Genomic DNA, 26,811 nt, shown 5'->3' with positions numbered 1-26,811 from the left:
AAAAGAATATACCGCGGGGCATGGTGGCTCACACCTGTAATCCCAGCACTTTGGGAGGCCAAGGCAGGTGGATCAGTCGAGCAGGAGATCAAGACCAGCCTGGCCAACATGGTGAAAACCGATTTCTACTGAAAATACAAAATTTTGCTCACCCTGGTGGAGAGCGCCTGTAGTCCAGCTACTCCAGAGGCTGAGGCAGGAGAACTATTTGAACTCAGGAAGCAGAGATTGCAGTGAGCCAAGATTGCAACATTGCACTTTAGCCTAGGCAACAGAAGTGAAACTCCATCTCAAAAAAAAAAAAAAAAAGAATACACTTAACTTTTACAAAAACATGAACAATTGGAAGAGTCAGTTGCAGAGTGGTTGGAAATGAATGGTGTGGAAAGGCAGGTCAGAGCTGGGTGAGAGTCTCAGTAAAGAAGGCTGGACCCAATCCTTGCCACAGAATGAAGACATGGATTCTCATTCCTATGTACAATGTAGCCCAACATCATCTTTTCCACCCTGACACTGCTCAGGGGTGCAGCCAAGTGGAGACAGATCTAAGTTTGGTTACTCATTGACGAAACCACAGAGGGAACAGTAATAATATCTGGGACATCTAAGGGGCTACACAGCTATAAATTCAGTGAAGAAAGTCAAAACTGTCACATTATATGAAGGGGATGGTCATTGCCACTGGCTCAAAAGAGAATTTGTCTCTTCCACTTAACATTAACACAAACATGTACATTAAGTCAATCTGAAAGCATGATTTAATATTTTTCAATATCACAATATATTTATTGGCATTGATCGACACATGTTAAATGAGTGGTTTTAGAAGTGCCAATAACTTCTAAGAAATGAGCAAAGGGCATGAATATGTAATTAAGAATGTGTGGGGTTGTCATGGCAACAACAGCACCAACAGAAAGATGTTCCTTTACTGATCCTGATGACTTCGGTGTATATAAAAGAAACTGGGTGTTAGGGATCTCAACCAAAATCTGTAAATATCCTCAACAAAGGTTATAACGTATCTCCTCCCAATTATAGCTCCAAATGTCAATTCAAGCTACTTAAATATTCACAGCATGTTCAAACTCTCCAAAGTGTGGCACTAATAGATTTTTTTGAGGTTGCCATCTTATTTTTGGTTTGTTCCTTTTGCAAAATATCTGAAAAGTGTTCATTCTTGAAGATTAGAAAATTCCAATTAAACATTGGCTATGAAAATTTCTTAAGGAATGAGGACTCCATGTGTTAGGTATGTTCCTATACCTAACACACAACTAACTGTTAAAAGAAGCACTTGCATTTATGGGCAGAAAAGATCTCTCTGCTGGGACAGAGAAGATCCACAATCTAGTCAAATCCTTTGCTTCCAGAGCAAAGATTATTCTGTCTACATCTAGCTTGAGGTTTGTCTTTCATGGAGAAATTAGGTTGAAAAAACAGATCTCACCATTCAGAACACCTGCTGATCATTAATCTCTGATCCACACTCCCAAGAGGACCCCCATCAGAATAATTCACTTCTCAGGCCTTAGAAAGATATACATTGGTCTAAGAAGTGAGGTGAAGGGCTCGCATTATTTAGCACCACCATGTACAGGCATCTTATTTGCCTTCTTTCACATAATCTTCAACATCCCATCAGATAGGTATTTTAACTCTCATGTTTCAGAAGAGGAAACAGAGGCATAAGCTCATAGCCCTGTGCCTAGGTCAAGTGTGGTGATTCGAACCCAGCTTACCATCCTTCTGCAGCAACATTTTTCTAAAATCATGACTTCAAAGGAATGTTTCTTTCTCTATGAAATTTTCTGTAGTTCGCCTTGATTTGGTCACAAAAGCATCCTATGAAAAATCTGAGCATTTAACTAGAGTCAATGCTCTGTTCCCAACTTGGGCAACAGTGTGATCAAAGCAGAGATAGAAGTGCTTGGACTGGAGCCGGGAAATTCCCTCAGAGGGAGGGAGGCACAACTGAAGCCCCTGGGAGGAAATCTACCCAAAGGCAGGCTGTCCCAGGGTATCTGACCACACCACAAGGGAGAGAGGCATTGCTGCCGCCCACAGACATCTGGCTTCACAGCACTTCTCAAGGCCAACATTATTTTTAAAATCTCTATTATTTGAAAGAATCACCCCTTCCAACACTTTAAATTTAGAGAAGATTGAGATGTGTAACTGCCCCGTTCCATCCTTGCTCACCACCTCATTTATGTACTCTCCAAGACGAGGAGCGTGAACTATGGTCCCCTCTAGAACTTGCTTACGATCCATTTATGAGTCTGAATTCTTTCCTGAATGGACTTGAAGAGAAAGCAGAGACTGAAGAAAGAAGAGGTGTTGCCATTAGGAAGAAAAGATCCCCAGAACCTTTCTTACATCAGGAGGGCCCTTGGCAGCTGGTGTTTCCTTATGGAGAAGCGTGGCTACTTCCAAAGGCCACAGTTTTTGTTACTTTTATGGTATCTGCTGCTAAAAATTAATCAGATTCTTTTTAAACATAGCAAGTACATTTTCAACTCTTAACAAAGTGTGGTATTCATTGAGCCCCAGATACACTTGAAGCTCAAGATTGCCCTGTGGCATACCAGCAATATCTCCATGCAGAGATGGGGAAACCAAGGCTTCAGCATGTTATTACCTTACCCAGCCAGTGATCAAGTGGCAGAGCCAGACTCAAGCCCATACAACCTGACTCCAGAGCCTTGAAGCACTGCTTTATAGTATAAGGCAATGGCCAGGAGTGGTGGCTTATGCCTGTAATCCCAACAGGGATCACAGAGACCAAGGTGGGAGAATAGCTTGAGGCCAGGAGTTCAAGACCAGCGTCAGCAGCAAAGTGAGAGTCCCTTTCTTACAAATTTTAAAAAAGAAATGAGCGAAGTGTGATGGTGGACACCTTTAGTCCCAGCTACTCAAGAGGCTGAGGTGGGTGGATTGCTTGAGCGAGCCCGGGAGGTTGAAGCTGCAGCCATGATCATACCACCGTACTCCAGCCTGGGTGACAGAGCAAGACCTTGTCTCAAAATAATAATAATAATAATAATAAAATAAATAACTAAAATGTATTGGTCCCTGAGAGAACATAGGTAAAAACATAAGTAAATAAAAATAAAAAATATATGAGACAAACAAGAATTTTGGGAAGAGAATGAAGGCAGAAAAGACAGAAACAAATAAATCTGATTCATTCTTCCTTTGGACATGATTAAGAAAAAAATCCTAAAGAAGAACAATTGTGTTTCAGAGCATATGCCCCAAACCCTGTGATGAAAACATCACCAAACCCTGTGATGAAAACAAACCACTTCATACTCCTTTCTTCTTCCCCACTTTTTGGAGATAATAGTGTGTTTTGTTTTGTTTTGTTTCTCAAATGTTGAAGCTTCTAACCAACAAACAACTTTTGGAAAGCATGGTTTTGAAGACTTAAAATTGCCTAAAAAGGTATCAGAAGTGACCAAGTAAATTGAATGTCAATGTATGGTGCTGACTGTGGGCTCTTTCAGAGTGGGGTCATCATGTCTCGTTCAGTTTTTGCATCTTCAGTAACCCTCACAATGGATGAGCCAGGTGATCAATTCTGCTTGGTGTCTTCTCTACTGAGTCCTCAGGACACAGCACAGCCTCTGACACAGAGCAGGTGCTCAACAAACATTTGTTGAATGGATTAATTTACAGTTCCAAGTGGAATGCATAAACTATATTGAATAGACAAAAAATCCTACAATAAATAGGGCAAATTATGGGTTTTCACTTCTATTCGACACCGTATACTTTATATATATATATATCTCCTTTGTTTTGAAAGGGGCACAAAAGTAAGAAATCCAGTTTCAAAACATTTCACAGCAAAGAAGAAAAATATAAGAAGTGGACACAACAGAACAGTTGATGAAAATTCCTAGGAAAAGTAATTTCAGAGATTCAATATAGAAATAATCCCAGGATATCATGGTTTTATTTTCATCAATTGTTTTATTTTGAGAGGAAAAGATTGTTCTTCTAACTTCTATAAACATGCCCCCACCAAAGTGGAATGTTTCTTTGTATGGCTTTGTGACTGTCAGAAGCAAAGGAGAAAACGTGATGAATTTTGACAGAGAATAATAATAATCATGAAAACCCTTTTATTTCTTCTTTAGTATCCTCTCTGGAAAAGGGCATATACACTAAGAATGGCGTAAAATGACAAATATAATGACATTGTAATTTCAAAGAGTGCAAAATGTTAAAAACTTGATAACCATTGTAAAACAGCCTCATAATTAAATTTATATTGAAAATGTCATCACCTTTTATCTATATATTAAAGACGTGAAATCAATTTTTAAAGTGTTTAAAAATAATTCCACATATCTATTTGTTTCACCTGATTCAAAACTTGTGCTATTTTGCTTTTACACTACATGAAGCATTTCATTATATAAGCTAATTTCAAATATCATTAAACTAAAAGTTTCACATTATTTTTCTGTTCCCTTGTTAAATGTTCAAACACGGCCACATTAAAACAAACCATTTCGGCTTTCAGCCATCTATTTTTAAATTTTAAGTCATCTTTTTTTTTTTCTAGGCTGCAAAAGTGTATTACCCAATAAACTGACAAAACATCTCAGCAACTAACATAAACGTGCAATTTTAATGCCTTCTAATCACACAAATCAATATGAGATTTTTGTACTTGTGCATGACCTTCTTCAAATTATCCCCCCATTTTGGCTGAATCAGAACGAGTGTGGGCTATTTGATAAAAACCCTAAGTGTGTGAAATAAGAGCCCTCGCTTCTTCTGCCAGACTCATCTTGACAGAAAGATGATAGAAGCATCACATCCCTGGGAGAGTAAATGCAAACTGACAAGAGATGAGCCTTTAGATGTTGAATATAATCTTGAATTGTGCTTGAAGTGTCTTATTATCTTGTCTTTTGATGTCTGAAGGGGTGGCTCATTGTTAGAAAAAGGAAAACCCTCGCGCATCTTTGCCATCTTTAAAAATTGTTTGGCCTTTAACAACTGCTTTTCCAACTAATGTCCATTTCTCCTGACAATAAATATGGCAGGTCGTCGGCAAGTGACAAACAATTTACTTTACATGCCCCACTTTTATGGGTTTTGAGAGCTCATGTGGAAGTATTTTAAAAAGCCCACAGAAATTAGCAGTGTTACAAATGTTAACGGGACTGAGATCTCCGTGCATATACTGATGTGAAGTTACTCATCATGGTTATTTCCTGCTGTTTCTGGTTTTATATCTCACTGGTGCCAGATTCAAAATTCAAGCTCTTTATTTATCATTGACTAAAAATAGCCAGAGAAAATGAAAGAGCAACAATCAGTTCTGACAGATTCCATAAAGGAAATGCACGAATTACAGATTTCCAACACACACTGTAATATTCAGAAGAGTATATTTAAAAATGCTTATTTCTAAGTAGGAGATCAAGATCAACAATGGGCTTGCTACATTTTGCCTCTAATCTAAGAACCTTCAGCACTTTTAAAATTTTCACCGTCACTTTGGGTACCCCTTATCCTTTGCATCTACCATTTGTTTTGTGGTTTTTGTTTTAACTTAAAAGTTTAATGATCCTGGTCAATAGGATTTCTTAGCAGCTAAATCACAGTCCTGCTAGTTTTCTGTCACCCAGCCAGATTTTGTGAAAGCTTTCAAGATCTTTTCTCAGACCTCCGTCACTCTAAGAATCCATAGGAATTCTCAAAAGGACCATAAACCGTTACAGGGTTCAGGTTATTGTATCATTATAAAAACATATTGATACACTACAGATGACAAGACGTGTAGCCACCATTCTAGGCTATTGCAACCACCTCGGTGCCATCAGCAATCTCCAACGTGACCAGCTCTTTTTTTGTAAGCAGGCAGCTGTAGACATTAATCCCTTTTAAAACATAATTTTTAACACTTTTCTGATGGCCTGCAGATTCCATTTGGCTTATTAGAAAATTACTATGAATACAGGATGTAATTAATGAGAGAAGTAAAGATTCAAACTCGAGCAGATTCAAACTCTATCTGAAATTTGAGCAATTTCTTAGATTAAGGCTTAAGACTAAAACCTGCCTTCATCTTAGGAATCAGAATAAAATGAGCCAATCGACAGTTAAAACAATTATACATATACACTTTCCCGCCAAAAGTTTGTGAAAGTTTTCTCTCATAATCAAGAGAGAATCTATTTACCCATTCATAGATGACAGAACAGTGTATGGATGTAATTAAATAGATCCATTGAAACAGGAGTTTCATGCAATATTTCCTGCATGCTTCTTTTGCAAATTGCATGCTTCCTTTCTGACACATTTCTATTTTGCAATATGTGGGGAAATGAAGTAGGTATATTTTTTAAAAATGCCAGTTTTGATAAAGTGCATTGCACTCCCCACCTGACTTCCATGTGTATACATTTTTAAATACAGCACATGTAGGATTCCATTTAAGTTTTTATTCTCCTTTACCCTGGGTTAATTTGAGCAAAAAGTCATGTGCAGTAATAATTTTTTATGCTTTTAAAACAGCTTCAAATATTTGCATTTTTAAAATCACATTAACCCCTTAGATTCTCTTTTGTTTTGACAGTGATGATACCCCAAATCATTAATTTGCAAAAATAAATCTTGCCATATTGGTATTAAAAGACAAATAACCACATATGTGGTCATCAAGAACTGCAAAAGGAGATTAATCATACCACATTACTTTAATAGTAAATGTTTAAAATATGATTTCTTTATTGTGTACCAATCACTCATTCTACCTTGATATATAGGCACATAGAATCCTTAAAGGAATGTGTAACAAAAATTGTGCTTAATAACTATTGAATAAATGCCTTTGACTTAAAAAAGAAAAGGATGAATATTTATACTGTGATATATGTATATTCCAGAAATAGACAAATATTTAGATTCCCAATATTTAGATCCCAGAGTCTTCTCTAGCTTGGGTAAGTTTGTATGCTTTAAAAATACATATATTTTCTGTAAGTCAAGCTGTCCAGAAAACCACAGATTTCTTTACTGAATTAAGCTGCACAAATCCTGAGGAATCCTCTTTTCTCCTCTGTTCAGTGAATAGCAGCATCGAAGAGACACTGGAACTTGGATTTTAGCCCAAGTATAGCTGAAGCAAAACTACAGTATAATTAGTTTCTCTTTTTTTTTGGTAAGCTATTAATTTTTATAACTCTATCAGGAAACTATTTTTTAAATATACAGGAAAAGTACATTTAAATGATGGATGGATAGCATGAACTAAAAGAAAGCTTATTACTATAAATGAGCCTTTGTTAGTTTTATAAAAGAGAAAATACATACATACTACAGACTTAATAAGACAATTTGAAGCATTATATGTGTATGAAGAAAATATGGAGAAAAGCAGGCCATAGACATGTGCAAATATTTTATACAGATAGCATTGCGCTTTTTTCACTGTGCATTCACAGTGCCTAAGAAAGAAAAGATAGGGGGAAAAAGTATGGAAGTGGTAAGAATATGGATAAATTGGCATTGCTATTTTAAAACTGTGTTAGTATCAGTCTTTAACATGAATTTCTTAGCTTTCACAAATTTCTATCATAATTATGCCTTTTTTCTCATTAATAGGATGAAATTAAAGTAATACAAAATATTTGGAAGGTGCATGAGTCAATCCCAAGAAACACTTACTATTTTACAGGAAAAAAAAAAAAAGAAACACTAAGAAAACTACTTAATGCCAAACAATATATGACAGGATACACCAATAATTAAATTGTGATATTGTTCCGTGTTGGCTATCATTGGGACATCATAGGCATCCTAAAAACACCTTTATAGTCTACTTCATTCATGAGCTGAACTAACAGATTTTATTTTGGTTATTTACTAAAAGCATCTTTAACCATCTTAATGTGTGCAGATTTCATTATAGAGTCCCATTTTCAGATGGTCTTTTGTATAGCAAATCTCTTAAGCATTTAGTGCATGTATAATTATATTTAGTTTCTCTAATTATAATGTAATCATTTTTTCCTTATATTTTCAAATAGTTTTAAGGGCAGTGTGGTCCTCCAATGACAGTGACTTGCTTAAACTATTAGTTATGTTGTTCCAGGTAGCTAAAAAATTTTTTAATTAAAAAAAATCACAGTATATTCTTGTTACCTATAAGATCTTAAAATCACTTAAGAAGGAAAAACTACAAGGGAAGTTTGGGTAGGGATATTCTTTTTTTTATTGCATTTTAGGTTTTAGAGTACATGTGCAGAACATGCAAGACAGTTGCATAGGCACACACGTGGCAGTGTGTTTTGCTGCCTTCCTCCCCTTCACCCACATTTGGCATTTCTCCCCAGGCTATATTTCTATTCTCAAATAAAATGTAGACATTCATATGGCACACTAGGAAATTTTTTTATGTAGAAGCTAATTATGAAGAAGAGATCTCAGGAGGTATGCATCTTGATTAGGTAGTTATAAAAAATTATCTTGGAATACTTATAAAACAAAGTTAATTTCCATTTCTCTGCAAATGACAAACTTTCTTTAGCTTTAAGAGATCCAATGTTATTCTTTCTGATCTCTGCATTCACACTAAAAGGGCGTAATCCATTTTTGATAGCTCATAAGGTGTCACAACATAGAGTAGGCTATGTCTCCAAACAAGTCCACCCTTGTTTCATTTTCATGAAATCTGACTTTGACAATCAGGAGGTGAAAGTTTACCTTGAAAAGATTAAGAGTCAGATCAACGTGTTTAATAATCGACCTCATCAGAAGAGCCCATATTGCCAAAGCGCAGATACTCCTTTATGAGTAAATATTACTTGAAGGTATTTTTAAAGAAAAGTCCAGTGTTTATAGATTTAGAAGCTCATTCAGAGTCATAGCATGACAAAGTATATGTTTAACTGCAAAATGCCATATAAAAATTTAAAACAAATTATGCTCACTTGTTTCTCTCTCAAAGAAAAGACATTTGAAATTTAAAAGGATAAACATTTAAAAAGTAAGACTGAAATGGCATGAATAAAAGAAAAGCCGAACAAAAACGCCAGCTAAGTACAGAACCCAGGAAGACAACAAACAGGAAAATTCCAGAGCCAGGCTGGATATTAAAGAGAAACCCATCCGCTGGAGAATGGCAACTGTTACTATGAGCTTTCTCTAGCTACCTCTGCCTTTGGATATTTTTTAAAAATTTATTAACCTGACAGCGGGAAACTTTATACAGATTGCCCCCTGACAGGGTGCCAGTTTGGTATAAACACTTTGCTATCTTTTTCTTTAGCATAAAAAATCAAGAAACATGTTAAGTGGAGCCAGGTGCATATTTGGGCAAATGTGCCTGCTTCTCCGATTGCCTCTGCGTTCCCAGGGAAGCCCAATAGCAGAACTGAACCTTCTACCCTTCCTCTTCACATCTACTCTCTTTTTAATGTGTGAATGTCTGATGTATTATTAATCCCCAAATATAAACCAGCAAGGTCGTCAATCAAAGAAAGTGGCAATTCTCTCACAAATTATCTGTTGACTGTCTCATCACAAACAAGGTCCACTTGAAACGGTCAAGTGAAATCTCAACGTTGAAGTGGGAGAAAAACATATTTGGTCAATTCTTGAGAAGGGGAATGCTAGCTGTATAATTAAAGCAGGTAATGAAGAGTGAAGGCAATCTTCTTGAGGGCTGAGCCTTGAGAGCTTGGATCTGGCATGCACCTCTATTTATTAATTATGACACAAACTGGGCTGGGGGAACTACAAAAACACTGTAATGCCATGTAACCTTTAAGTCAGAAACATCCAAGACATTCAAGAGACTAAAAAGGGATCATTTAAAGGAGCGATACTGTACAGATTCATCTCATTTATAATGCCTTATTTCCTGTTGTTAATGATAACAGCAAAATACAAAAATCACAGTAATCAAAATAGAAGGGGAGAAAAAAGTAAAAGCATGTCAGCAGATTGACTTTGCTAATGTGCTACCATAGAGTATCCTTGGACACTGCAATATTGAACTTCCCGCTTTATACAGAGGCCTGACCTGAGCGCCCCAGGCATGGCAAAGAGCTGGCAAAGGCGGGCACCAGGAAGGTCCCCACTGACGCTTCTGACGCATTGTGCACCGTCCCCCAGTGAAGTGCACTTAGAAATGAGCAGCTCCACGAACAAATACGGTGAAAAGTTTGAACACCAGTGTCTCTCTATACAGATTTATTTTTATTTCAAAGCTTCCACATTTATGTTATTTAAAGTGGATTTATTATCAATGCAGCATTACACTGGTTTTCTGTGGGGGGAAAACTGCTAAACTAAAAGTGTTTGAATGCACACAGCCTCTCGTTGATTTTTTTAAAAATAATATCCGCGTGCATTAGACTTTCTTAAATGTAAGAAATGTATCCAAATGTACATTTTTTTTCACTCAAGTAGTTAGCAGCATGACAAGGGCTTGTTTGACTATTAAACCATAACTGATTTTTGACAAATACCTTATGCATCTCACTTACTTACACAAATATAGGTTTCTATAGATTCCTTTCAAATAACTGTTTTTGCATTAATCTATTACTCAAATTATTTCATTAATTTAAAAAAATACACTTTTAATATTTCCTTAGCAAAACTTTCTACAGTGAAAAGGGGTATACATTGTCAATTAATATAATATAGCAACTTTGAAAAACCTGGAGGCATGATACATATTTTAAATAACTTTATTTCTCTAGGGAATATACCTCATCACCTGCTAGCTAAATCCCTCTTGGGTTTAAGTTCTTGGTACTGATTACTGGCTCCAGAATATTTAATCAGAATACTAGAAATACCCAAGGTGCTGAAGCCTGGAGAGAGACGTTTAAATAAAGCAATAAAGACAGTGATCCCATAATGAAGGCCTCCACTGATGCACCGGCGCGAGGCAGCCTCACCCACAAGTGCAGCCCCCATAATGCCCTGCAATGACCTCCACGCTGACCAGCAGAGACCACTGTCCCAAGGGGTGACAGACAATTTAGTCCTTTCTCCTTTTGTCATTGAAAGCAACTCCACTGCCATAAATTCTAATCAAGTCAAACTGGATGGCAATTTGAAAGAAAAAAATCTTATAATGCATGTTTCTGTGAGAAGGATCATAGGAGGAAAAGAAATACACAATATAGTACATTCTGTAGCATGGAGGAATCCCTGAGCCAACTTTAAGACCTTTTCCAACAGCTCACAGATAAATGGCACTGAAAATATCCACTCTTACAAGTATCATTGCATGCAATTTCTTTTATCCTAGAAAAGCACAATATCAGAAGAGAAAATCAACCACAGATTTTTTACTTTGGATGCAATGTTTATACATGGTTTTGTAGTTCCATCCCAGCTCAAGGCTCTTAGCTGTGTGCCCAATTCACCCACAGTGTAGTACACCTGAGAAGCCGGCCACCAAGACTAACACAGCCACCCAAGATAGCTGGGACTTAAAGGAAAGGAATCATGAGGTTTAACTTGAAACAATAAAAATTTTCCCAGGAGACACACTGTTAATAAATCATCTTTCAAATCTCAAATATATATAGGAGAAAATATTTAGGGCATGTTTTATGAGATCTCACTTCTTCCACTGAGAGTGCATGGGAAAACTTTAGTGCACATATTTTTTCCAAGGATATATATTAGTTTTATCCTTTCCGAGGCCATTTTCCCAACCAAGTTGTTGATGCTACCGTTTGAATTTTAGCATCCAACTTGACTGAATGTGGAACACTGAATTCTTGATGGGCATAACTAAAAGTGAAGCACCACATTGACACAAGTACTATAAATGTCACTAGAGAAACACAGCAACCTCTTCCGTTTAAGACTTTGCCAAAGGCCAGTTTTGAGAATGGTTTCCAATATGTACATTGCTAGTCACATATTAAATGACTGGCTCTGTGCAGCATCACTCATCTGATCACACAGCTAAAGCCCTGTGAGACACAGCACCAAGATTCTCTGATAATCTCCCACCCCCAACCCCACATGCAAGCCTATCCTCCTCCAAACTGTTTCTTACGGCTCAGAGCTTAGCATAATACAGTCATGAACGGAAAAAGGAGATAGTTATCCTACAGGATTTAGAAGAATAAATAATGTACCACTTAATGATATCACAGAGAACTACCTAACCACATGTTTCTCAAAGAAATGTGGATTCATCTCTCCTAAGTGTACTTTAGTTTCCATGGCTGTTCAAGTTAAGCAAAACGTTACCACTGATGTAATTACTTTATAAAACACAAGGGCCCTTTTCTGAACTTTGTGCTTAGCCTGGCATATGGCTCCTCCTTTCTCCTTCTGGTATTCTGAGCTGCTCCGAGCACTGAAACATTCTGCACAGTATGTTTCCCTTTGGAAGCTGTTAAGTACAGAGGTGCAATTTAAGCAGAGGCATAAAAGGCCCAATGGTTCCTGGAATTTCCTTTGTTTATCCATAGAGGGCATCCGTATTAGCCTTTCTCCTGCAGTTTTGGGCTGAAGGTGCCATACTGTGAGGGAAACAGACTTGTCCTCTGGACTGCTAATTTGAACAAGCCACAGATGGGGGGATAGGCTTCCAAGAAATCCATTTATACCGAAATTTCAGGTACAACAAAAAAACCTGAGCTCTGCTTGTCTCCTGTTGGTTAAAGTCTCTCTATGAAACTGAACACATCAAGATGCACATGATTTATCATAATCTGCCCCTTTCATTGGAGAAGTCCAATTTTCAGTAATACAGTGTATGTATAGAGGAATCACAGTTTGAGAGAGTGAGTATATTAGAAAATTATTGTTCAGATAAAAACATAGATGCTGTCAACTACTCAGGAAGAATGCAATTCTTCCTTATCGAGTAAAGGATATAATCAGGACTATATCTAAAACCAAAAACCAGACTTGAACATATGCATATCAAAGAAAATCATAGTTCCTTAAACTGCGTTGCCAAAGTTGCTAAAAATTCTGGGACAGAATTATTCTGGAAAGTTTTAGTCAGTTGCATAAACTAGAATTGCTAAGGCTAAGTCCTAGTAATATTAAAAAGTAAGAGCATAACAGGCCCCTAAAGAGAAGGAAACCTTATGAGAATATTATGGTGTCTTCCTCCTGATCATTTCTATTCTTACTTTCTCATATTGTCTCTAATTTTTTCTCAGGTTCTTAAAACTGTTAATCTACTGATTTCTTTTTGACCTAATTGGAAACTGGGAAATACCTGCTTGTGTTTGAAAAGCATTCTAGAGACCAAAGACAATTAAGTGAATTGAAAAGGAGTGTAAGATCTAGGATGCAGATTTTGCTGTGTTCTCTCACCCAAACTTGGAAGTTGAGAATTTCAAAATGAAAAGTGGATGCCTTCTGAAATCCACTATGATTTTAACATTAAACCATAATCCTTAGTAAGCGGTACCTCACAAAGATATTACTTTTGAATTAAACTTTTAATTCAAATCTCTTTACCATGTTGGAATTTTTGAAGCTTATTTCTCTACACATGCAAATCAGTAAGACGCAGCATAACAAATCTATAAGAGTGTTCAACACTTGGAACCTCTAAACAAATGAAAAAATCGATCACCCTACTTTTGGATTACTTGAAAGAAAACAAGTTGGAGCTCCACACTCAAGTCTACGAAATCCATTTACTTCTTTTTAAAATGCATGCAAAGTTTAGGAACAAAAATGTATTATCTGTAGCTCATTGAACTCAAAATTGATCACTTTTTAAAAGTCAAAGTGCTTACTTAGTGAACTCAACATCAGAGGGGCTTGGACACGGCTTCTGCCTTCCTGTAATTTATCATTTTATCTGACTTTTCCCACTACCCTCTTAAAACTGAAGTGAAGGTTTTAGGGACTAATTCTTCCTATATGGATAAAAACTTAGACTATTAAAAAAATTTCTTTAGGGTGAAAATGCTAAAACCCAAATGCACAGGTTTGGAAATTTATGTCAGAAATGACATTGCTGCTTTTCAAAGAAAGGGTACTGCCACGGAATTTCCTGAAATTGGAATCTAGTGTATTGTTAGGCATAAAGCAGTATTGTACCAAGAGAAAATCTGGAAAGCAAAGTTTCTCTGTGACATTTCTCTAATGTTGGATTGAGTAAGAATTTAAAATTAAGGAAAAGCTCATCTGAGGAAGCCTAGAGTTGCCAAACTCTCGAGGCAGCTTTCTTTCTGTAGGTTAAAATAGAGAAATAAATAAAGCCTGTGTTTTGAGCTGAATTGCTGACTTGCTTAATAAAGTAGTAGTTATGTAATGATTTTTTTTTTTGAAGTTCAGGTACCTGATTGTTTTTTACCTGAGACCAGGCAATACTCTGCCTGATATATATATATACACACACATAGACACACACACACATCAGGTTAGTATATATACATATGTCTATGTGTGTGTGCACACACAGGCACTTGAAAAGAATTAAAAGCAAATGTTTCAGGAACAATTGTTCTGAAAACCTAACGTCACTCTGAACCCTAAAGTGCTTCTCCAGCAGACATCCATTAACATCTATCACTCAGGCACGCGTCTCAACAACCCACTCCCCTTTCTGATTAGAGATCACAGTTGCTTGAGCGGGCTTACAGAGTGTCATCTGTTTGAATGACAGATGTCTTTGCTGGAGTGGCACTTTGCTTGTTCTTGTTTTGTTTATGAAACAAAGATTCCTAAAAGGTCCTGGGCTGTCTCTACTTTCAGTTATTGAGGCTATAAACAGCATGTTGAAAGGGAGAGGGGTAGGGGAGGGAATCAGAGAACCTGTTTTCTTTCCTCAACACCTTTTTAAAAGAAGAAATATTCATTCTGATTGTGATGACACAATGTTATTGCTCAGAGAAATTCCCGTGGCCACCTTTGTTTACCTGGCATAGCATGACTTGTATTGATATTTTTCAGTTCTCCTCTCCCATCTTTAGACGACAGATAATGTCTTTACTCAGCTTCCCCTTAACAAAAGGCTGCAAAGCAACCTGAAACCGAGTCGATATTTACTCAATAAATGTTAACCAATTCTCACAATGGAACTGATTTCCTGATTATTATTATCACTTTCTCTTTTTTTTTTCCAAATAATTTCCAGCCTGGGGACTCTAGCCATATTTGACAAGTCAAAATGGGCAGCGAATAAGTTCCTTGTTGGTAAAAGTTTGGAGGACATCCTCCTAGCCGGCTGGAATCAGCTTCGGTGGCTTAGCACCTCCAAGATGCTCCTTTTTAGTACATACAAGAAAACTGAATGAACAACAGGAAAAAAGGGGGAGTAGGGGGGTTGGATTGCTCTTCCGGACAACATGGTAGTACTGAAATGAAATACCTAGACAGACTTACCGAAGAGCTTGCTGGGAGTGTCCTCGCTGTCATTTGATTCCACAGGCGCAAGCAGGGGCTCATTCAGCTCGCTGTCTGAAGTAGCAGCCTTGTCCTCACCTCTCAACTCCGCATTCATTTCACTCCGCACTGACAGCAAGGGCTTACTGACTTGTCCAGCTATCATTGGATCCTAGGATGGGCAAAAAGAGTGAAGGGGAGGAAAAAAAAAGTGGCAGCTTTAGAGTGCGTGTCCTCTCTCTCTCTCTCCCTCTCTTCTCTCTCTCTCTCTTCCACACACACTCTCCCTCTCTCCTCTCTCTCTTATCTCTGGCTGCTCCCGCTGTTATTGCTGGCTGCAGTCAAGTGAAGAGCTATTACAGATCCGATGAGTTCTCCATTACTCCCCACCCTATTAAAGCTCAACTAGCATGTGAGAGATTCAGGAGGCTTCCGAGGGAGGGAAAAAAAAAAAAAAAAAAAAAAAAAAAAAACTTCTTTGAAAGCAACCTAACCAGCACAGCTTTAATTGTGGGATATGCTTTTGTGCGAATGTTTTTACACCTTGTTCTGTCTTTAATGCAGTAAGAAAAAAAGAAAGTGCTGGGCTTGTACTTCAGCAACACACTAAAAAGGAAGAGCATCCTATGGGGGAACCACAGGCTATGTTAAGAAGCCTTCTCCCCGGGGGAGAAGCAATTAAACCCTATCCCAAGAGCAGAGAAAAAAGATAGGGAGAAAAGAGACCTCGAAAGGCTTTCAATGGAATAAAAGGTATTTCTTATGTAAATTCTGTAAGCACCCTTAGAAGTTGGCTTCCCTGGTCCCAGATTGGGAACCGGAGCTGACCCCAAATCAAATGAACATTTTAAAGCAAATAATATACAACACAATATACGAAAATTGATTTAAAATTTTTTTTTAAGGAATTGGGAAAATACTTACAAACTGTGTTCAATAATTCGGATGCCTAGAGCATCATATACCCAGAGCATTAAAGAAAAAGAAAACAAAAATCACCTCCAGAAAAGACAAACTTTTTCCCCTAATTATTTAGATCTGCTTTATCTTCAGCTCATTTAGGAGGGCATTTTAGGATCAGAAATATTTTCCAAGTCTAGTCTTTTATTCCATTTGCAAACTGAGATGCATCATATTGTTTTGACACAATATCAGATGCAGAAGGAAGAGCAAGAAGTGCCCTTTTTGCGAGATCCGGGAGCTCTTTATTGCCAAGTTCATGCCTAAATGGTTCCTGAGCAGGAAACAGGTGACCAGCACAGAAGCAGGTGGGGCGGCAGGCTCCCGGGTCCCACCATTGCATTGGTTGCGTTATGCCTGTGTTTTTTTTTTTAATGTATTCATGCCTGAAAAGTGAATTTGATATGACACATGATAATCTATGAAAATGTTAATCAATACAAATAGTTTAAGCTGTCATCAAATGCACTTCTTTAGTCAATACTCATACCATTGAAAACAATGTCACTGTCACCAGGGCTTAATTTGCACAGCACTTAAATATTGGACTCTGTGCATCAATGCACTTCTTCTTCAAATACTGTAGGTAAACACATTTTCTCCCTATTTAAGGCTGAAGCACTCAGCACGCATTTAGCTGAGCCGAATCCTCCCTTTTGAATACCTTGATAGGTCCACTGGAGGGCAAAATTAATACTTAATTGAATCTCACAGTCATCAAAATAATCAATACTTTTTTATTATTTATTCTTTACAGTCTGTTGACTGTTTCAAACCTCTGAGGGAATGGTGGAAAGGATTCATGGCTTTGAAACACTGTCATTTAACAAGGTAATTTTCAGTGGGGCATTAGGGCTTGTGAAACATAATAAAACAAAAATGGTGGCTTCTAATAGGAAGAAGGAAAAGAATTATATTTCTGCCATCTAACAAAACAGGATAAATAAAAAAGCAAGTGCAGAGAGAGAGAGAGAGAGAGAGAGAGAGAGAGAGAGAGAGAGAAAGGAGGGGGACGAGGGAGAGAGAAAGACTGGCTTTTGAAGGGTTTTATCATATCAAGAGCAGAGCCGAGCTTTCATAATGCTGACATTTCTCATCCTGACAATCCTAAACAAGTGGAAAGGATGAGATCGCAGATATCATCTTTCATCACATTCCCCAGCTTAAGAACCAACATGACAGCTCCTCTCCCCTTTACACTGTTAATTACTAAATAAAATACTACTCTCTGTCAGCACCAGATTATTGCAGATAGCAACCACAAACATTTCTCCATTGTTTTTCCCCCTCAGAAATGGTGATACCTACCTTGAACTCTTTAGAAAAGAAATTAGACTTGTCTCACCGTATTGTAAATATTTGAAATATAATCAATGTAATCAATGTGGTCGATTCACAGTATTGTCAGCTTGAATTTGCTAGTGACAGATTAGCATTTTGTTTACTGGGTCTTGTTGTTGGGATTTGGAGTGCTTGAAACTTGGGGAAGATGGGGGAGGCAGGCAGATGGCAAAGGAGACACATAATTCCAAAGATTTGTCCAGATCTCTTTCCCAAATATCTAAGAAAGCATGCATGTTTGAGTTCTGATTTAGTTGGTGTGCGGATGGGTAAGGAGGGCAACAACGCTCGCTGCTTGACCTCATGGCGTTCCTAAGTATACTTGTCATGTGATATAAAGATCCCAGGCTTACATTCTAGTCCACACTTTTTACTTTATAAAAGGTTGCATCCTCAGTTTCTCTAATCTAAAGGAAGGGGTGTGACCTGTACATTTGAGACACCCAGTCTCTGTCGCTGCACTGCTTATCTGAGCATTTTTAAAGATAATGTTAATGATAAACTTATGTTGAGAATAGCAGTCTTATGATAAGTCAGACATGATTATTAATGTGCCAGTGAATATCTGGGTAAACTTAAGAAAGAATATTTTACTCTTGTTTTATTTGTGAAGGGTCAAACTGAATCCCGAATCACACCGACGAGCTGAAATGCAGCTGCTGGGTACAAGTGCACTTAAATCTTTAAGATGTTCTGTCTGGCTGATGTGTGCAAAACATGCACTGGCAGATGGTATATGTTCACTGACCATTAGTTCTTCCTCCTCAAATTACTTTTATGTACCTCATATATGGCTAGGTTCCCAGCTAGTGCCTTTCACCGACTTGAGCTTCGAAAATCCAAGAGTTCGTCATTCAAGTACTCATTTGATTTGATTTTCTTTTTGTCTTATAAAATACTTTACGTTTTCCATGATGGAGCTGTAGCCCCCCCACACATACACACACACACACACACACACACACACATACATATATATATATACACACATACATGTATATGTATGTGTATATATACATGTATGTGTGTGTGTGTGTGTGTGTGTGTGCATGACATGGTTAAACAGCAAACCCCCAGTGAGGCAGAGAGCAGACAGCTTTTAATCACAGCTGCAGCCACTGGGGGGTCCATTTGAAAATGTGTCACAAGCAGTAACCACTGAGTACAGACTTATAAGTGATGGGGGAGTGCCTCTTTCAAGTAGCACTCGGCTTGGAAGTCATTCTCTCTCTGCCAAGAGCCATAGCAGTCTGCGAAATCCTTTCTGCCTGAGTGAAGAGAGGATTTTCTAACATGCACCTATGTAGGTGCTTGTAGAAATGTAAGAGACTTGCAACTTCAGCCTGTACAAGGATCTCTGCAGCGGTAAACAGGAACATAAATAGCTAGTGCAGGTAAGAAATAAAATAGAGCTGATGAAGACCTCTTACTTGAAACTGAAATTGTTACTATCACAATAGAAGGTGCTGAGACTTCTTTGCAATTCATCTATCAGCCCTGACAGAAGAAAGTGACTGATCCACCATGGAACAATATTGCATGTGTGCAAGGATAGGATGTGGCATGTGCCAATACAGGACACTTACAGGGGCCATCAGAGGCCCAAGAACCAGACAGCAAAAAAGGGAGAAGCAGGAGAGGTAGTTTGTATTAGCAAAATCACAACAACAATTTTCACTGTGTCCTACAAGGAGAGGACTGCAATCAACATCAGAAACTACACAGTGATGGCCAGGCACGGTGGCTCACGCCTATAATCCCAGCACTTTGGGAGGCAGAGGCGGGTGGATCACGAGGTCAAGAGATCGAGACCATCCTGGTCAACATGGTGAAACCCTGTCTCTACTAAAAATACAAAAATTAGCTGGGCATGCTGGTGCATGCCCGTAGTCTCAGCTACTTGGGAGGCTGAGGCAGGAGAATTGCTTGAACCCAGGATACGGAGGTTGTGGTGAGCCGAGATTGTGCCATTTCACAAAAAAAAAAAAAAAGAGAAAGAAACTACATAGTGATTATTTGTCTCCTTCAAGCATTATTAAGGAATAAAAATAGGTCCCACTTACTGAATGCCTTTACCAGACAGGCTCCTCAGGTAGATCTAATGTTACCCCAGCTATGCAAGGTATTAGCCCTAACATATGGATAAGAGATGGAGGCTCAGTAGGCTAAGTTTCTTGCACCAAAGGCACGCAGCTAAATGGTAAAGCTGCATTTTTCAACCCTAGCAGATTTATCTCCAAACGTCAGCATCTTTTTTACCCAGTAGGCATTGGGTGAAAAATTCAAGGCTTATGGACTTAGTAACTCATGGAGTATCCTAGATTTTGGATTATAAGCCAGAGCCAGTGGCTGTGAGGAGAGTTAAAGCCTGGATAACCTAGTCCCAGACATGCTGTGTGTAGTATCATCTTCCCTACAGAAGGTAGGAACAAAACAGCTCTCTGGCTGACATTGCTTGAATGAAATCTATGGGGCAATATGGTATAGTAGACAGGACATCAGAGAGTGTTCAATACCCAGGCTTGCATGCAGCTTCACCCTCTAGATAAACATGGCAAGTCACTTAACCACGTTTGACCTTGGTTTTCCTGTCTAGAAAGTGAAAAGGCTATAATAACCCAATATTTCCCAAAGTGCATTACACAAAACACTTGTCCCATAAAATATTCTGCAATAAAAGAGTTCTGCAGTTGTACCCACACAGAAAACTCAGCAGGGAAGAAAGTCCATCTAACTATCTAACTCTCTTATCATAGCATTTCCCAAAATTATTTGACCATGGGAGGTCTTTGCCTTATAACTGATTTAATAGATCTGGAATGTGCCAGGTTAGATTACCCATAAATTACGGCACTAATTGTTAATGATTCTATAATACTAAGCTCAAAAACCTCTGCAAGTACATATTTGTCCAGTGCTGCTCACATTCTAACAACTTTTACTTAATTAATGTTTCTTAGAGTTTATTTCTGTGTAGTTAGCATATATGATACATGATTTACTATATACTAACCATATGTTCTGTCGTCATATGCTAACTTCTGATGTGCTTTCAGGTAATTCTTAAATAGAGATGTCCCAGTGTATTTCTATTGTAAAATCATTTAAGAGTAGATACAGGGCACTGTATTAAGGAGGAGATGTCAACTTGGTCTTTGGTTTTTTCTTTTTACTAGGCTGCTAAAAATGATGCCACATAAACAGATATATAATTCAGCTAAAGACCCTCAATAATTTAAACAACAGAGTTCTGATAAGCGTATGCATTCTCATTTTATAGTCAGAGACACTAAAGATAGCAAGATAATTAACTTAGCAAAGCATCCGTGTCCAGTGGCAGCCACATGATGGAAACAGCCACACCTCTCTACACTGAGCTTGAATGAGGTCCAGCATATTTTTATGTACATGCAAACTAACAATGAAACAGGCCATCAGCACAGCTTTGAGGAAAATGTAAATAACATAGGCAGGCTTCAAAAATCCAGGGAAACACTTCATTTGGTTGTGACGCACTCAAGTATGGTAAAGTTATAGAATACACAACAGATCTATTCCTCAAATTCAATAGAAAAATTATATTCATTATAAAGAAAAAAGGTATTGGATTTTCCCTCCTCTCAAAATTTTACATTTCAACTTAGGCAAAAGGATAGAAACAAATTACCTACATCTAATTTAAGATGCAAACACAGTGTCATATTTTGTGTTTAGTTTCTCCCACTGAGAAGAGGTAAAAATCAAAATCAAAAAGAATTAAGAGGAAGAAACTAGGCCTTAGTAGGTCTGGGGAAAGGGAAACTTCAAGTGTGAGTATCATTACCTTAGTCTTGAAGAAAAGCAAACTTACTTTCTTTTATTAGCAATCTTACTTTCTTTTATTAATTGCCAAATATTAATTAGTTTAGCTCGATATGATATTTAATGTAAGAGTATTTCTCCCAAAAGTTATAAAATATTTCTAATTTTTCATCATTCAATATTTCCTTACTTTTCAGTAGTTTTTTACAAGACCTTCTATTTGATTTTCTGAAATAAGACCATATTTTGTTTTTATAAGTGTTTTTTATTGATGTAATTATATGTATTTATTGTAGAACATTTTGAAAATTTGAGAAGCTCAAAGAAGGACACTACAATTACCATAAATTCACCCACAACTGATTATTTTAGATGTCACTTTTTGGGTTGCAAATAAAAATTACTTTAAAAAGAAGTGGAAAATCCCAGATTTCTAGCAAATATTCAACAGACAAAAATTTCCATTATAATGCACTTCATTACTAAGCTTATAATGCACACCTTTGATTGCCCCACAGTGGATTTTCATGGCCAAATGTTGATCCCAGCATGGACTCAACATTCCCAACTGCTGTCTTTTCCCCATGTCTCTCCATTTTACACTTAGTGTGGCTGAAGTTTTCTTTAATCCTATCCCAAAATAAATAAGAAAGTATTCTGCGAAAATCAAGCAGGAACATTCAAAACTAACAATAAATGATGTGTTTAACAGTGGAGTACTAAAGAGGGGACCCCATGGATATTCCCTGATTCAGCACTAATTACTGGCAGGACTATGAACTCCCGTCTCTTCTTCCATCTTGGTTCATATACCAATGTGACTTTTTATATCCCAAGAAGGATATTGTGAGACTTAAGTGAGGTAATGTACAGATACTGTGTATAAATATGTTTTGAAAGATCTAAAAGTATTATACAAATGACTATTTTCTACAATACTGCTTCCCACATTAAGGTATCTAACTCCCACATTAAGGTATCTAACTCCCACATTAAGGTATCTAACTAACTCCCACATTAAGGTATCTAACTCCCACATTAAGGTATCTAACTCCCACATTAAGGTATCTAACTCCCACATTAAGGTATCTAACCGACTGGGGGTTTACTTTTTACTCCACACCCTCAGTTTGAAGCACGAGTCACCAAATCATTGAAACTGAAGACTTAAATAGATGCTGTAGGCGATGCTGTGGGGTGCTGGCCAGATTCTCCGTTTAGAACCAAGGCACTCATTTCTCAGCAGCCAGCAGTGTTGCCTGCCCCTCAATGGCTCACAGCAGAGGAGTCCTTTCTCAAGAACTGCTCCTACCTGAAAGGAGCTGCCTCTGTCAAGGTCATGCCTGGGGCAGCCTGGATTTTGCCTTTTTGCCTGCAAAGCCTGAAATAGTTACCATCTACCTCTTTACAGAAAAAGTTTGCCCACCCATGGGCTCCACCCTGGATTCGATCAGTTGCCTTAATCGATATTCATACTCCAAGACTGACATTCAATCAGAAAAACCACATTCCAGGCGTGGCCACCACAAACACTGTTCACCGCCCACCACTCCATCACCCTGCATTTTGCTGTCTAGTATCATTTATATTAATTTGAGTAAGATTAGTGCCTTATTGATCAGCATTAATAGAGGTTAGAAATAGGTTCTCACTTGGTTAAATTAGTCATATTCAAAATATGTATATTGGCGAAAATATTTTGGAGACCACCTCCACCTTTGCATGCAAGCAGAGAATATTAATGATCCAGCAAGTCTTGTCGCTTACACTTATAGATCTTGCCTCTAGAACTTTGTCATATCCACCTTATCGAACCTTCAGGCAAGGTATGCTAGATTCACCTAAAGTGACAGAGAACTATGACTTCAATAAGCTTTCAGACAAGTCAAGTAAACTATTTGGAAATAATTGGTAGTAAAGCATGTTTAATAAATATCTGAATGTATGGCAGCTCTTGGTCTGAGAGCTTGTGTTCATCACAACCAGAATACAAGGCTTTGAGGACTACCATGCGGCAAACCCTCACTCATCTCTATCCCCTACTGACTACCATTATCTACCAAAAATAACCTAATAGTTGTACATACGGATGTTGCCTCAGGCCACCCGAACCACAACCCACTGTACCCAGTGATGACCCCCAGTCAGATGAACACTGTATGTCAGATGAACTTGCAGGCAAGCTTGTTACCAAGTAAAATAAGGTCTAGCACTTCTGTTAAAAGGCTGTCCTGGGCAAATTATACTATTTTCTATCCCCACTAGTCCCCAACATTTTATCTAGCAAATATTTGGTTAAGATGAATGTCCAGAATCATCTTGAAATAAAAAAACTAAAACAGCAAATATCTGATATCCTTTGGTATAACAGGATGGCATTTCATTACCAACAATGAGTGGGCACATCTGGGCAATTTAAGTGTCTCTTGTCTTTTTGTTGAACCTCATATAAGTGTCCTTCTCTCCTGTCAATATCCACATAGGGTCTCTATCCGTCTCTAAGTCCCACCCTGAATGCCAGGTCCTCTTAACTAAGCTTATACTCAAGCGGATACTTCCATTGATAATAAAAACAGATGCAGCTGTATTTAAACACAGACAAGCAAATAAGCCAAACAGCTCATCAATACAAACCTGCAGGTTGAAATAACAACACAATAATCAATCAAACAGGAGTCGGACAGTTCTGGGCTTCCACAAAGTATCTAGCACGTAGTTGGACACACCTCCTTGGAATTCTCACCTTGAACCTCTACAGCTCCTTTGCCCCTAGGAGGTTAAAATGACTGAATGGACGATGCTTCATGTATACTTATCTGGGAAGAAAGGGAGACACTGGTATTGACAACCTAATAGCACCATCAATTCAATTTCTGCTGCCTTTGTGAAAAAGCATCAATAAGAGTTCAATCCAGGCTCATCTAGATCTGGTCTTTTGGTAATGGGGTTATAGCAATATTGACATTGCACACACATACCCTACATTCATACACTCTTCATAATCTGATGGCTTCAAATAGGTATCAGGATTTAATCAGAATATGACTCAGATTAAAGTGAATTTACATTTAGCAATTTGAATGTAGAGTTTCTTGAGAGCTACAAAGAGAGAACCTCTGGTTTCTGTCCTAAAAAGAGCTTACTTTCTAGCATCTTAAAAATTCTAGCAGAGGCACTTAATATGTGTGTGTGTGTTTTGTCTGCTTGTGTATACTTGAACATTTGCAACTTTTTGCAAAAGTGAGATGTTTCTAGAATGGAAAGAGCTGTTCTCTAGTTCCAGGGTTTTAAAACTGACCTCTGAGAAGCCCTGAGGGCTTTAGAGAGGTGCCTCCAGGACCTCAAAGGGAGCTAGGGGAAGACCTAAGTGCCCACTCCAAGTTTTGAAGACCATATTGTCTCCTCCCATCTATTTTACACAGAGTCTTTAGTGTACTTCAGGAAAAGGTTCCACAGATCTGCCCATGTTGCGTATTTGCAATGCATCACAGATGCAATAAAATCATGATACTTTGTCTGGATCATTTTCTTTTTTAAAAATATAATTCAATTTTACTTTAAGTTCCAGAATACATGTGCAGGATGTGCAGGTTTGTTACAAAGGTAAACATGTGCCATAGTGGTTTGCTGCACCTATCCATCATTTACTTTTTCAAAACACTTAGGTGTAAGACCCTACAGCCAAGATGTTTGAGTCCCTGGCAGGCAGACACGTGTCAAAATTACCAATACTGGGCACTATGTCTGATGCAAATAGGCTCTCAATAAGAGACTATGTTTTGACTGATGGATTGATAGGAAGGAAGGAAGGAAGGAAGGAAGGAAGGAAGGAAGGAAGGAAGGAAGGAAGGAAATAAAAGGGAGGAAAAGAGGGAAGGGGAGAGGAAAGGAAAGAAAGACGAAAGGAAAGGAAAGGAAAAAAGGGTAGGGGAGGGGAGGGGAAGGAAAGAGAAATGGAAGGAAAAGAGGGAAGTTCAGAGTAGGGATTACCTTTGGTTGATATTTTTAACATTTATTTAGCTGTGTCGGAAACTACGTAATATGAAGCCAAGGCTTCACCAGGCTATCTTACCTCTCTGACTCTGCACACACATACCTACTGATCCATATGCTGCTTCCAGAAACAGAATTGAGTTCCGTTTGTGTAACTGCATTACTTGTTGTAACACAGGACAAGATGGGAGAATGTAGTAGCAATACTGGAAAGGAAAAGGAAAGTCTCATTTTCCCCCAAGACGCACATTGAATGGGAGAGGAGCTACTACCAAGCTATTCTGGAGATTGGTCCAACAAAGCTAAGGCAGCAGAGCCCTGGACACCCCAAGGTGTGCGCAGGGACAACGCCCCAGAGGTGCAGCGTTTGGGCTCTGTCCAGCTCCCTGTTCATCTGGAAGCATCTTCATGTCACTGAGGGAAGCTGGCCACTGCCAGCAGCACTACAGCACTAACTGTGGTCCCAGCCTCCATGTGGCCTTCGCGAGCAGTGTCATCAAACACACATCATGTATCAGAAGCATGATTTTACTGCAAGTGTTCTCATGGTACTATTTTTCTTAGAAGAAGAAGAGATTGATTTAAATGAACAGTACATGACATATGTGTACACTTCTAATTCTGTCCTTCCATTCTGATGATAAAGCTGAGAAGAAAACTTTTCTTCAAAAAACATCCAGCTTTTTATGGTTTCAGATTTCCATAAATACAAAAATCCATCCTGCCCCCTGCTGACAGACTAATATTCCTCAAAATCCGGCTCAAAACTTGACTGTGTCCACAGCAGTTTCTGAGTTGGGCCAGAACTCCTGCTGACTATGCCAGGCCCTCCTCATTTGGAGCCTGGTCTGCCTTTCTCAGGCTGTCACATTGGGCTGGGCACTGCACCACCAGCGATTGGGCTGTTCACATTATAATGATTGCTAGAATAATTTTCTGACATGTGGCAATAAAGTGTCCAGGCACTTCCTGGTCTAGCTCCACAGAGATGCCCTTTGGTCCATAACAGGCAGTCTGTGGCCAGCCTCACCTGGGACCTCACACAGCCCCACACCCCAGTCCCATGGTGTCAGAGTGGGTGCTTGGGCACTGGAGCCCCAGAGCCTGTCGTTGGGTTCACGTGGGTTCACCTTCTACTCACCGAAGAGCACAGTTCTCTGAGCCTCCATTTCCACGAGAGAAAAATGGGATAATAGCAGTATATGCCTCATGGGATGGATGGGTTAGCAGATTAAATAAGTAATTCACAAATAGTGCTCAGGGCAGGCTGACTGCTTAGTAATAGTAAGAGATTTAGGTATTGCTTGCTCCCTGCTGTCTGCGACCCTTCTGACAAGGTGTGGCTGTTTGTGTTGT

At 38.4% G+C, this 26,811-nt stretch overlaps 1 protein-coding gene across 9 annotated transcripts in view; it reads right to left on the bottom strand.

Moving 5' to 3' along the window:
- Nucleotides 1–26,811, bottom strand: part of POU6F2 (POU class 6 homeobox 2) — a 481,859-nt gene that overhangs the window by 369,491 nt on the left and 85,557 nt on the right. For all 9 annotated transcript variants that reach the window (XM_035253208.3, XM_078342242.1, XM_078342243.1 and 6 more), the window contains one exon: nucleotides 15,361–15,532. In XM_035253208.3, coding sequence (XP_035109099.1) covers nucleotides 15,361–15,532 — 172 coding nt within the window. The remainder of the gene's footprint in view (nucleotides 1–15,360; nucleotides 15,533–26,811) is intronic.

This window comes from Callithrix jacchus, chromosome 11 (assembly GCF_049354715.1).
Source record: "Callithrix jacchus isolate 240 chromosome 11, calJac240_pri, whole genome shotgun sequence".
Taxonomy (NCBI): domain Eukaryota; kingdom Metazoa; phylum Chordata; class Mammalia; order Primates; family Cebidae; genus Callithrix; species Callithrix jacchus.
The sequence above is the reverse complement of the archived record's forward strand: the minus strand, read 5'-3'. Positions and strand labels throughout refer to the sequence as shown.